Genomic DNA, 13,341 nt, shown 5'->3' with positions numbered 1-13,341 from the left:
TGGGCCAACAACTGCCAACTGGTGTGGGAGTGACTCAGTTACCTACAACTCAGAGGTGCTGCCCCCAAAATCCAGCAGTCTCGTAGGAGAACGAGAGTCCTTATGACAGAAACACATATGAGAAAATGAAATACACCTAGGAAGCAGGATTGGCCATACCATGCAACATGAAGTTAAAAAAGTTAAATGTAACAGGGACTGGATTGCTGACCGGTATTCTTTTTCAAGGTCTTGTATATATTCTTGAGAAAAACTGCTTTTACCTGTCTCACTAAGGGCATGAATATAGTAACTGGTATGAGCCCATTACTGTTTTCACTGAACCTACCCCTCATAAACTCCTGGCCTCAGCCATTACAACACTGTAGGCTGCTTGAAACCTGGGAGGCCAGTGTCAAGCAAAACCCGCTTTGATGCCCAGAGGGACTTCTAAATGTCCAGTTAACTTTAGCAGAACCACCCCCAGGTCACCAGTCACACAGAACTGCTTTACTCCTCCTTCCCAGCACCTACCACATTTCCCACCCTCCTTCCTTCAGCACAAGGCCCATCACACAGTGCCCAATTCCTGGCCTCCCATATCCAAATAATTTACATAAAACACCTGAGCAGCTGTCCCAAGCTTGTGGTGTCTGCAAAATCAGCTCTTTCTGCACAGAATGCCCTGTCCTACTCCAAGAGAAACTTTCAAGTCTCCCATTTTGCATGTTCGGCATGCGTGCTCCAAAAGAGAACCTGGGAGCTTTTAAAAGGAAAGGTGCGCGTGCCCGCAGGCGTGCACCCTAAAGGGAAGATAGTTTCACTCCAAATAAAGTTTCCCAGTGGAATTCTTAGGGATGTTACCTCCCACCCAAGAAATCAAGTCCTTTCAAGACTTTAATGAACTGATATCGATTTGGATCTCCGTGAGACATGTCCATGTGCTTGGGGTCAAAGCAGTACTGAAAGTCATTCAACAAGTGTGCCTCATGCACCCACAAGGCCATAAAGGAGTGACAATTCCAAGTGGGTGGAACACTGGGTGGTAGGAATTCTGTGGATTCCTGTTGATTCTGGAAGTTAACATCTCAGAAATAAAAGGAAATGAAATTTTAGGCAACATTTGAGATTTGCAAGGGCTTCTGGGTAAGAAAAGCTGGTGAATGGACTGCAAGTTACCCTGCACTGGCTTTCTCCTGGTGTCTAGTTTTTAAAAATGTGCAGGTTTGAGCTTCCCTTGGGTGCCAACCGAGCTACGACACAAAATCCACAGCTACTCACATTGCAAAAAAAGGGTCAGTTTTCAATGGAGAAATAGGACGTGTTCATTTTGCATCTTGGGGCCCTTCCTCTTGCGAGCACTAGCCCTACCCACATAAGTGAGGTACTCTTTTTATCAGGAGACTTGGGGGAGTGCTAGATGTTAAGGAATCATTGGCTTCCCACAGATTCCAGATGTTTTCCTCCCAGAAATGTGAGAAAAATGTGTGTTTTTATTCAAAATGTTAGGTTTGCAGGGCATTGTGGGTAAGAAAGTATTTTTGGATCCACATGAGGCACACCACCCTGGACTCCCCGGAGTGCCTAGTTTAAAAAAATGTCTGGGTTTGGTAGGTTTCCTTGGGTGGCTGTCGATCACTGGTCAAAAATACGTTGCTACCCCATTCCAAAATCAGATCATTTTTGGGACAGAAAATGTTGTTCCACATCGTATTCTGGGGCCTTTCCTGTTGCGGGCACTAGCCCTACCCACACAAGTGAGGTACCATTTTTATCAGGAGACTTGTGGGAATGCCTCGTGGTAGGAAATGTATGGTTCCTCAGAGATTCTAGAAAATATGTGTTTTTAGTAAAAGTTTGAGGTTTGCAACGACCTCTCAGTAGAAAAACCTGATGGAAGCCAAGGAAGTCACCCCACCCTGAATTATCCTAGGTGTCCAGTCCCTAGGTGCTCCTGAGCTAGGGCCCACAGCCACCCACATTGAAAAATGCATCCATGTTATGTTTTGGGCCTTTTCCTGTTGCAAGCACTATCCACACAAATGAGGTTCCATTTTTATTGAGAGATATGTGGGAATACAGATAGTAGAACATTTGTTATTGCCAATTGAATTTCTCTGCATTTTGTACCTTCTAAGAGTAAGCCAGTGTGTAAAACATTTTGAAAAGTGCCCTCTGAATCACATGCTAGTATGAATTTAGAGATGTACAAATAAACACTGCTTCAAAACCCCACATCTGGTGTCTATTTAAGAAGCACATTGGTTTCCTTGATACTCATCATTCACTCTCAATATTTTACCATATGAATTACTCTATACCCATTTAGCAATGAAAAACCACTGTACAGTGCAGTTCTGCTGTTTGCTCTGGATTCCTTGAGTTCTTGAGAAACATACAAACCCTATATATCCACACAACCAGAAGGGTCTAGTGGACATAAAAGTACATTGTGTTTGTAAATCTAAGATTGTGACAAGAAGTTACAAATGAAAATGTCTCAAATGACCGTTTTTAATTACCGTATCTATCGGCGTATAACACGCACTTTTTCTCCCTGAAAATAGGGGGCAAATGATGTGTGCGTGTTATACGCCGTTATAATGTTAAGGTTTTTTTTCTGAAATGTCCTCTTAAAATGAGGTGCGGACTCATTTTGAATATTTTTTTATTTCCACAGTTTGGGCCTCATTGTGATGCTGGCCGTCGTGACCACAGCTGCTGTGGCGGTCCGCTGCCACATTAACACCCTGGCGGTCAGACCACCAGGGTACCGCCTGCACCCCCGGGATCCATGAGCCAACGAGGTGGTGGTGGCGGAGATTGAAATCAACCATGGCGGCTCTGAATGCAGAGTCCTCCTGCTGATTATGATCTAGTTCTCCGCCAGCCTTTTTATGGCTGTTTTACTACCATGAATAGACTGGCGGAGAACAGGTGCAGGGGCTACAGGGGGCCCCCTGCACTGTAGCCCCTGCACAGCCCATGCCCGTCCCCCTGCCCATCACCTTCGCAATGTTCACTGTCTGCTGTGAACATTGCAAAGGTGCTGGTTCACCCTGCAGCAGCAGCATTGCTGCCTGCTCAATTGCAACCCGGCGACAATGCTGCTGCCGAGCTCCTAATGAGGCATCTAGTCTCTTTGGAAAAACCTTGAGGGATCTACGCAAAGGACCCCCTGCTGAATTCAGAATTCTGTCTACTTTTTAGAAATCTATAGCTTTCCGGTATCACCCATGGGTTTCATCCTGATTTCCACCACAAACTGGAAGTTGCTTAAAAGCACAAAAAATAAGAAAAATGGGCTACCTCTTTGAAAAATACCAAAATTGTGGTAACAATAGTTTTTTTGATTCACTTCCATATGTTTCTGAAAGCCAGGAAAACCCTTTTGTTGATGCCATTCTTCGGAATAAACGGACAGTTTTTGCAGAGCACTTTTTTCCTATTTAAAAAAAAAAAAAACTCTGCTATATTTTGGTTATTTTGTCAGTCCCCTACAGGAGAATCCACAAACCCTAAGAATCTATGGAATCCCCAGCATGTTGGAAAAAAAGGATGCAAGTTTGGTATGGATTCCTTATGTGCAAAAAAAGTTATGGAGGCCTAAGCTTGAATTACCTCAAAGAGTCAAAAAGGCTTAGCATTCTAGGGGGAAAAGGCCCAGGAGCGAAAGGGTTATTTCAAGAGTAATGTCAAAATATTGGTGCATAGTATTGGTAGCAGCCCTCCAGACTAAGATGGTCATTACAACCTCGGCGGTCTTTTTACAAGACCGCCGTGCTGAAGACCGCCAGTGCAGGCAGTTTTCCACTCAGCGCATTATAACCGCTGGCAGCCCTCAGTCCTTTTCCGGACGGAGAGCCGCCAGCAGCCATACTGGTGGACGGCGGGGAAGTGGAGGTAGCTCCACCTCCACCGCCCCGTCAACAGAACACCGCCCACCGAATCACGTCCTGTGATTTGGCGTGGTGGTGTTCTGTTGACGGGGTGCTGGTGGCGGAGCTGCCCCCATGGATCCCGTCCCCTCCCGGAGGATCAACGGACCAGGTAAGTTGATCGCCCGTTAGGGGAGGGGGGATGGGGGGGCGTTGCATGATGTGTGGGTGCATGGGGGTGTGTGTATGTAGAGGGGGTGTGTGAGTGCGTGTATGCATGCGGGGGTGTTGTGTGTTTGGAAATGAGTGCGTGTCTGTATGTATGTATGTCTGTATGGATGTGTGCGTGTATGTCTGAATGTGGGTGTGTGCATATGACTGTGTGTGTGGCTGTTGGCATGTATGTTGGTGTGCGTGCGGGTATGTGTGTTGGTGGTGCCTGCGTGCTTGTGTCGGGTGTGAATGTGTAATGTAATGTTGGGGGTAGGGGTGGGGAGGGGGGTCCTGCCACCTTTGGGGGTGGCAGGGGTGGTCAGGGGTGTAGGGGAAGGACTTGGGGGGGGGATGGGGAGACCCCTATCAGTGCCAGGGAAGGAATTCCCTGGCACTGATAGTGCTCACCACCATGGATTTCATGGCGGTTCCTAACCCCATGAAATCCATGGCGGTCAGCCGGGTCATGATACCGCTGGCGGTATTGTGAGGACCGCCGGGCTGGAGACCCTGGTCTCCAGCCCAGCGGTCGTCTCCGCCCTGGCGGTTGGATCAGAGAAGTGGCAGATGTACCACCATGGTCATAATTCCAAAATGTTTCCGCCAGCCTGTTGGCGGTAAGACCGCCGCTTCTCCGCCAACCGCCAGGGTTGTAATGAGGGCCTAAGTGTTGGAAGCTCTAATATGGGAGTTTGAGCTTTGAACAACGAACATCATCAATACAGAGAGATCTAGATTTATGCATTTACTTTCTTTTATTTACAGATGACACAGCCTAAAACACGTCATTGTGTGTTGATGAACTTTGTATCTTTGAAAGCATTAGATTTTCTGAGAGACAAAAAAAATCTGTATTGAGGCTTTGTTTTTGTCTTTCTTGACATGTCTGTGAAGCACATGCTCACCTGTTGCTATGAGGCAGATAAATAACCGATATTTATTTTTACCCAAGCCACTCATTTCATTATCTTCAGCAGGATAAAAGACTGAGTGGACCCACCACATTTCTAACCTGTGACCTTGAGATCCCTGCATTTAATGCATTAGTCCACTAATAAGGCACAAGTTCTTAATTCGGTGAAGTCATAGTCTTCCGCATGGTGGCTGGAAGAACTAGGTTCTCTTCCTAATACTTCTGCTAGTGTCAAAAAGCTGGGGATCCTCTTTGAACTACGTTGGCATCCCTTAATGTCTGCTAGCCGGACTACTGTTACCTTAACATGCACTGCTTGTCTCTTTCAGAACCGGCCTTCGCCCCATCCATTACTTTCCCTCTTGACAATGCATCCCGTTTAAAGATTTTGTGGTTTGGTCATAGAGTATTTTGTAGAGGACATCCCCTCTCAGTCTCTTCTCTGCCTTTGTTCTTGCTCCTGATAGTTTGTTCTGTTTGCTAAGCTCAGAGGATGAACGTCCCTTCTCTTCCTTTAGTCCGAAATCCGGGAACCATCTTCTCTACTCTTCAGGCCCAGTAAGCTTCCTCTGTTTCCAGAAAATGCTTAAGACTCACTTCTTTTCCAAGCTAATTTTTCATGTCTAATTACTCAAGTATCCAATCTTCCTTGGAGCACCAGGATACTCCTTAGAATTAACTAAGTAACTGTCCATAAAGTAAATATTCATCATTGTCACAGAGCCACCAGAGCAGGTTGGTACAAAGTGCATAAACTTCTAATTGTAGGGCAACCAGTAGGCCTGGTCTAAAGTATGACTGGTGCCCTCGCTGGAGGTTTATTGTAACACACTTTGTAAATAGTAAGGCCCCTCCATGTTCTGTTGTACAGTATCAAATTATAGTACAGGATTTGGTGAGGGTTCCTTTAAGAGGTGTGATGGGCCAATAAACTGGTATGTCTTGAAACTGGGTCTTCAGAACCTGAACTGACAGATGTTTCACCATCCTTGGATTCAAAGATAAAATTACCCTTTGGGGCGATGTAGTGTGGCTGGGACGAAGGTGCCTAAGTGAGACAAACAGAACCAGACAGTGCATTCTGAGAAGCATCAAGCATTCTCTGTTTTGGGGTGGACATGCCCTTCTGTAGCCTGGGTCTTACAGTCTACTGCCATTTATGGTTTAATTTTGTGGACTACTGGTGGGTTAATAATTCCACGATGTACATCAAGGTGACAGAAAATGAAGCAGATACCTTCAGATTTTCTATAGATGGCCTTGGTTATTGCTCTTTATCAGTTTTTTTGTAACACATGCCAAGCCATCTCATACTTTAAAATACTAACACAATGAAGGGAAGTAGGTGGTGATGCACAGGATATGTTTTTGGGGAGAATAGGTAGGAGAACCTGAAGCATGAAGACACTTTCTAAAAATTGAAGTAGAGACTCATTTAGTTGAAGAGGCAGGAGGGCAAGGATTAACACCACCTGACTCACCATTAGAGTAAGTTGTCAAGAACTTTCTGTAGGCGCATGGCCCCAGAATCACAGGACCATTATAGGTCTCTGGTGGGAAGAACCACATGTGAGGCCAGACAGTAATACTCTCTCTAACCCAAAAGCATGCACATTTTACATAGTAATCAAAACTTAATGCACTATTTGCAAAATTGTGTATAAATGGGTGCAGTGTTAAAAGACCAACCTGTATGTATCGCTGCCTGTGGTTTATCACCAGGGGCCCTCCAGAGTCACCTTCAAGACAGGAAATATGAACAAATTAGAACATTTGTGCATTATATAATGCAATCTAAATTACATTTTGGCATTGCTGGAACATTTGAAACCTGAATTGTGGAAGTCTAATGGACCCCATGATAGATTTTTAAAGGTTATGCCGCACACCCTGAGAATAAATCTCTTTGTGTCCAATGAACCGAAACTGAGTCTGGTGACCTATACTTCGCTCTGTTCCTCTTGTCTAAAGAGTTGGTGAACTAAGTACAGATTATTTTATTAATTTCTGGTTTCACATTATATTGGTTATTCATATGACAACACATTCCCGACATAGCCTAAGCAAACATTTTCTTGGTCACATGTCCTTTTTAGCCACAACAGAAAGTGTTGTGATCCTAGTTTATAAAGCTCATCATGATATTTACTTTCACAAAACAGCTTCTAGGCTACTTGTATCAAAGTCGTAAGTCGCACAGTTGGCTGATCTGAACAACAGATCTCTATAGAGCACTCAGACTGGGAAATTACATTGGGACCATATAAACAGTAGAAAAGGTTTACAAATGCAGGTAACATAACATATTAAAGTATTTTCACAAACATATATCATTAAACTATTTTGACCACTGGTCCTTTTAACTGCACTCAGTGGATATTTTTCATCCATAGCTCACAGATTCTGGTGTTTTCATTGAAATACTCCTTATGCTGTTGGAATCCTGAACAGTATTTTTGCAACACATGTGCTCCCACCAATTTAATCTTCCAGAGCTGAAGTCCTTTGTTTAGTATACAGTGAAATGAGGTATGATTAACTTAAATAGGCACCCCCTTTGAAAGAATCAATAACTCCACCCTTTCCACAGCATTAAGAAAAGTGATTCTGAACACGTGCTTGATAGGTATAGCATCCCCTTTTAAAACAATCTTATATTCACATTCCCTAATATGTTGTAACCTATATTTAAATACTTCCTTGAACTATTCAACAATATCATCATCTTCAACAAGGATCCTCTAACAGCATCTACTGATATTGTCATGGTATCAGCCCATCAGGCTCCCTTCAAGCACTTCCCTGAACTCAATAATATTATTTTCAAGACATTGATCCTCCAACAGCATCTACTGACATAATGGTTTCTGCCCACCAGCCTACCTTTAAATACTTCTTTGAACTGTTCAACAATATCATCATCATCCGGGTTCCTCCATCAACACCTACTGACATAATCAGGGCATCAGTCACCGAACCTGTCTTTAAATACTTCCTTGTTACATTGCTTATGGACTGCAGGACATGTACTAGTGTTGGTCACATCTCATCAATCTGTTCTCCCCTCCTGCTTTGTGTTCTGTCAACAGAATTATGTATGAATAATGCATCGACATGTTCATGAGTCAATGTAGCCTCACGTCTCCTAAGTATTTTTGCATCTGTCCTGGAACACACTACCATTGCTACTTGCAATGTTACAATCTAACACAGAATTTTTAAATCAAAGGATATGTTCCTGTGTCATTTTACAAGAGCAGTTAAATACATTCTCCTGCTATAGATACTGATCAATACTTTTGTTGCAACAGCACCACATGGACTCCAGAGCACAGTGCAGGTATGGGTGGAGCTTGCAACCACTCTGTAAATGCTCCCCACCCCTGAGTGGGTATTGCTAAAACTGCGCTGCCACTGCCTGGGTTGTTGCTTGAAATAAGGAGGGAGACATAGGGGGTCATTACAACATTAGCAGTAAAAGCCGCTTACCGCTGTGCAGAAGACAGCCAACACACCGCCGCGGAATTCCGCCACGGTCATTATGACCCACAGCTCAGAATCCGCCAAAATCTAGACACCCACAAGTCCGCTACACCAAAGGTCAGTGATAAACTGGTGATAACAAAACCTCCACCATCACGCCAACAGGAATACGCCCACACTATCACTACCCACGAATCCACGCAGCGGTCTTTCAACCGCGGTATTCCATTGGCGGTACACACCGCCGCGCTCAAAATACACACACATTTACAAAACACATCCACATTGGACAAATTGAAATACACACACCTGATGCACATACACACACCACTCCCACACATCCAATACAATATAAAACACACACCCACATCACCCACAAACCCTTACGTCAACAATTGCGACAGAAGGCCAGAGAGAGACACCACCAGAGAGAACAATAGCATCCACAGGCACCCTACACCATCACACACACAACATCCAAGCACCTCACACAACACACCTCTAAATATCACCCCACACCACAACACACACCACCCCACACATCACCCACACCACCTCATGCCCCCGCAAAGACACCCCAGGTTCTCTGAGGAGGAGCTTAGGGTCATGGTGGAGGAAATCATCCGGGTAGAGCCACAGCTATTCGTATCACAGGTGCAGCTCACCGCCATAGCTCGGAAGATGAAGCTATGGCGAAGAATCGTGGACAGGGTCAACGCAGTGGGACAGCACCCAAGAACACGGGATAACATCAGGAAGAGGTGGAACGACCTACGGGGGAAGGTGCATTACGTGGTCTAAAGACACCACCTTGCGGTTCAGAGGACTGGCGGCGGACCCCCACCTCCTCCCCCAGAACTCACTACATGGGAGAAGCAGGTCTTGGCTATACTGCATCCTGAGGGCCTCGCAGGAGTAGCTGGAGGAATGGACTCTGGTAAGGCAAATCTTTCACTACTTCATCCCCCACCCACCTGCATGCTATCACATACCCCCACCCTTGCCCTCACCCCCATCACTTCAACTCCTCACGTATGTCCCAATATCACAAACCACACATCCCAAACCCAAGCCCTGCATGTAACACCAAAGCATGTCCACTGCACATACCCATACACCCCCCTTTACCATTATCACACGAGGTCCTACACAGGAATGCAAGCACTGGGGTACAGGGTCACCCACCCATTGCACACCATGGCACACACAGATGCAATAATCATGCCTTTACACCCCTGCAGGACCCCTACGCAATGTCACCGGACAGGAGGGTCCAGACATGTCCACTCCACCCACAGAAGAGGCCCACAGTGATGACAGCAGCTCTGTCCAACTGGATCAAGATGACCAGCCCGGCCCATCTGGGACCTCGGGACAGTCGGTTCCCCTCACACAGTCACAGGCCACTACAGAGATACCCCCCTCCGGAAACACCAGCACAGCACCCACCCAGCGGGCCCATCCCTCTGTCCCCAGGACACGTCAATCAGCAGTGTGTCCACCACTACAGGGAACCTAGGCTAACCCACCACTCCAACAACACCAGGGACCTGGGGGCCGTGGCAGTGGGCACATGGTTCAGACGACAGAGGCCCAGGAACACAGGGGAACTGGGAGGGCTGCTGTGCGACAGGGGGAGGACAGGCCCAGGGAACCCACTCTCCATGAGGCCCTCTCCAACATCATGGGAGCCTACCACCATTCCCAGGAGACGATGGCAACGGTACTGGCCAAGTTTCAGGAGACCCAGCGGCTGCAGGAGGAACAGTATCTGGGCTTCAGGGAGGAACTAAAATCCATCAATTCCACCCTGGGCACCATTGTAGGGGTGCTGAAGGAACTCGTCAACACCAGGAGGGACACTGTGGCACAACAAGGGGCCCTTGACACTAGCCTGGACGATGAACTGCCTACAACCTCCGCCGGCGCTAGTGGACAGGAGGCACCACCACAGGACAACGACACCAGCACCCCACCCCCTGCAGATGGAGAACCGCCCTGCAAGCGGTCCCTGAGATCCAGGACAAAGACAGAGAACAATGCCATGACCCCCGCTAAGAAATGAGACCACCCTGAATGTCATCCTTCTGTCCCATTTTGTCACCCTGTCCATACTTAAACTGCCCCAGTTCCACTTCCTATGTCCCTTTGGACAATACACCTGTGAGACTAATAGACTGGACTCTGCCATGGACATTCCTCCACCATCACCCCTGACCATTTTACAACCCCCTCCACTATTTAGCACTTAAATAACCACCCTTAAATCACAAAACTATCTGGAGTCAGTCTGTGCTTTCACAATTGTGTATTTGCAATAACTGAGGGAAATAGCAATGTCCATTGTATTGTCAACATACCTATGTCACACACCTCTAGTTCATGCGGAAACTAAGCGGATGTCACACAGCGGGACCCACATCTGTGAAATCGTAAGGGAAAGTGACAACTCAGTGACCATACACTGGGTGAAAATGACAGACAGATGAGAGGTAGTAGAATTAAATCAGATGTAGCAGGCAGTGTTGTCTTCTTACCTGTGTCTCACTGGAAGTATTGGTGGATCACCGTGTTCCTTTTGTCTATGTCCTGCTTCCTCGTCTTCACTGTCCACAGGCTCCACAGCTGCCACAACACCTCCATCTGGACCATCCTCCTGCAGAAAAGGCACCTGTCATTGCAAAGCCAAGTTGTGAAGCATACAGCAGGCCACGATGATCTGGCATACCTTCTTTGGTGAGTAGAATAGGGAACCACCTGTCATATGGAGGCACCGGAACCTGGCCTTCAGGAGGCCGAAGGTCCTCTCTATAAATCCTCCAGGTTCGCCCATGGGCCTCATTGTAGCGTTCCTCTGCCCTTGTCCTGGGATCCCTCACAGGGGTCAGTAGCCATGACAGGGTGGGGTAACCAGAGTCACCTGCAAATGGCTAGGGACAACTGTTAAACACACACTAACTCATAGGGACATCCCCAGACCCAGACACCTAGTCACACTGTATAGGGTCCATGTCCTCACCTAATAGCCACACACGGAGTTGCCCCATCACATAAGGGATGCTGCTATTCCTCAGAATGTAAGCATCATGCACTGAGCCAGGAAATTTTGCATTCACATGGGAGATGTACTGGTCGGCCAAACACACCATCTGCACATTCATTGAATGGTAACTCTTCCGGTTTCTGAACACCTGTTCACTCCTGCGTGGGGGGACCAAGGCCACATGTGTCCCATTAAATGGCACCTATGATGTTGGGGATATGTCCCAGGGCATAGAAGTCACCTTTCACTGTAGGCAAAGCCTCCACCTGAGGGAAAACGATGTAGCTCCGCATGTGTTTCAGCAGGGCAGACAACACTCTGGACAACACGTTGGAAAACATAGGCTGGGACATCCCTGATGCTATGGCCACTGTTGTTTGAAAAGTCCCACTTGGTAGGAAATGGAGTACTGATAGCACCTGCACTAGAGGGGGGATTCCTGTGGGATGGCGGATAGCTGACATCAGGTCTGGCTCCAACTGGGCACACAGTTCCAGGATTGTGGTACGATCAAGTCTGTAGGTGATGATCACATGTCGCTCCTCCATTGTCGACAGGTCCACCAGCGGTCTGTACACCGGAGGTTGCTGCCATCTCCTCACCTGCCCCAGCGGACGTTGCCTATGGAGAACAGCGAGCAGAGAGTCAACCAACTCTGAGGTACGTAAACACAACTTAATCTGAAAATGTTTGCAAATCGACATATGGCTGTATTAGTGTTTAAGCAAGGCCTCGATATGTGTGACACAGTCCAAAATAATGCCATGTGGGCCCCTGAAATGGCGGCTGCCTGACCTGTAAAGTGGGACAAGGGGATATGAGGAAACTGCGCTGGCGTTGTACACTGTCGCGATAGGCGGTCGAAGACCGCAGCGCAATCCTGCATTCGTTAACATTGGACCCTATGGGTCCCAGGAGCCAATGACGATGTACGCCGGCAGTGACGGTACACACCGCCGCGGACGTGACCGCCATTTTCTCTCTGTTCAATCACTTGATACCTCATCTTCGACAGGAGAGGACCTACACTGCAAGTGCTGCTGTGACCTCAGTCTGGAAGAGACAATGGCTTGTGTGTCTGGGGGAAGGGCCCCTGCCTTCAGCACGGAGGAGTTGGAGAAACTAGTGGATGGGGTCCTCCCCCAGTACACGCTACTCTATGGTCCTCCAGACAAACAGGTGAGTACACTGTGAGCATGCTGTATGGGCAATGGCTGTTTGGAGTGGTGTGGATGAAAGATAGGGGGGGAATGAGGCGTGCATGAAACGACGGTGAGTGCATGTGCGTCATGGCAAGGGTAGGGATGCGGGTTATATCTTCTCCTTTTCCGCTATACTATTCCTGTAGGTCAGCACCCACCAGAAGAAGGATATTTGGTGTGCCATCGCCAAGGAAGTCCGGACCCTGGGGGTCTACCACAGACGGAGCACCCACTGCCGGAAAAGATGGAAGGACATTCGCCGATGGAGCAAGAAGACGGCGGAGGCCCAGCTGGGTAAGGCCTCCCAATGTGGGAGGGGTGCCCTTCGCACCATGACCCCCCTGATGTTCCGGATCCTGGCGGTGGCGTACCCGGAGTTGGATGGGCGCTTGAGGGCATCACAGCAGGCACAAGGGGGTGAGTACACTCTCATTCAGCTGATTCAGCGCGCACTGTAGGTGTCTGGGTGGGGGAGGTGGGCTGTGGGTTCCCCTAGGCCAGGGCGAGTTTAGTAGGCAAGGTCCCTTCTGAAGGCAGTCCCTGTGGCACCCCACCCCACCTGTGTACAGAGCCAACTACACCTAGTCAGGCTCTTGTGACATCCATGTGTGCAGCAATCGGGCATAGCCT

General features: G+C 47.6%; 1 protein-coding gene across 1 annotated transcript in view; it reads right to left on the bottom strand.

Annotated features, from left to right (window-relative positions):
* The window catches only part of LOC138299145 (complement factor B-like), a 179,550-nt gene that overhangs the window by 8,801 nt on the left and 157,408 nt on the right, over window positions 1–13,341 (bottom strand). Inside the window, exon 17 of the mRNA XM_069237205.1 lies at window positions 6,673–6,722. Coding sequence (XP_069093306.1) covers window positions 6,673–6,722 — 50 coding nt within the window. The remainder of the gene's footprint in view (window positions 1–6,672; window positions 6,723–13,341) is intronic.

Source organism: Pleurodeles waltl, chromosome 6 (assembly GCF_031143425.1).
Source record: "Pleurodeles waltl isolate 20211129_DDA chromosome 6, aPleWal1.hap1.20221129, whole genome shotgun sequence".
In the NCBI taxonomy this organism is placed as follows: Eukaryota; Metazoa; Chordata; class Amphibia; order Caudata; family Salamandridae; genus Pleurodeles; species Pleurodeles waltl.
The sequence above is the reverse complement of the archived record's forward strand: the minus strand, read 5'-3'. Positions and strand labels throughout refer to the sequence as shown.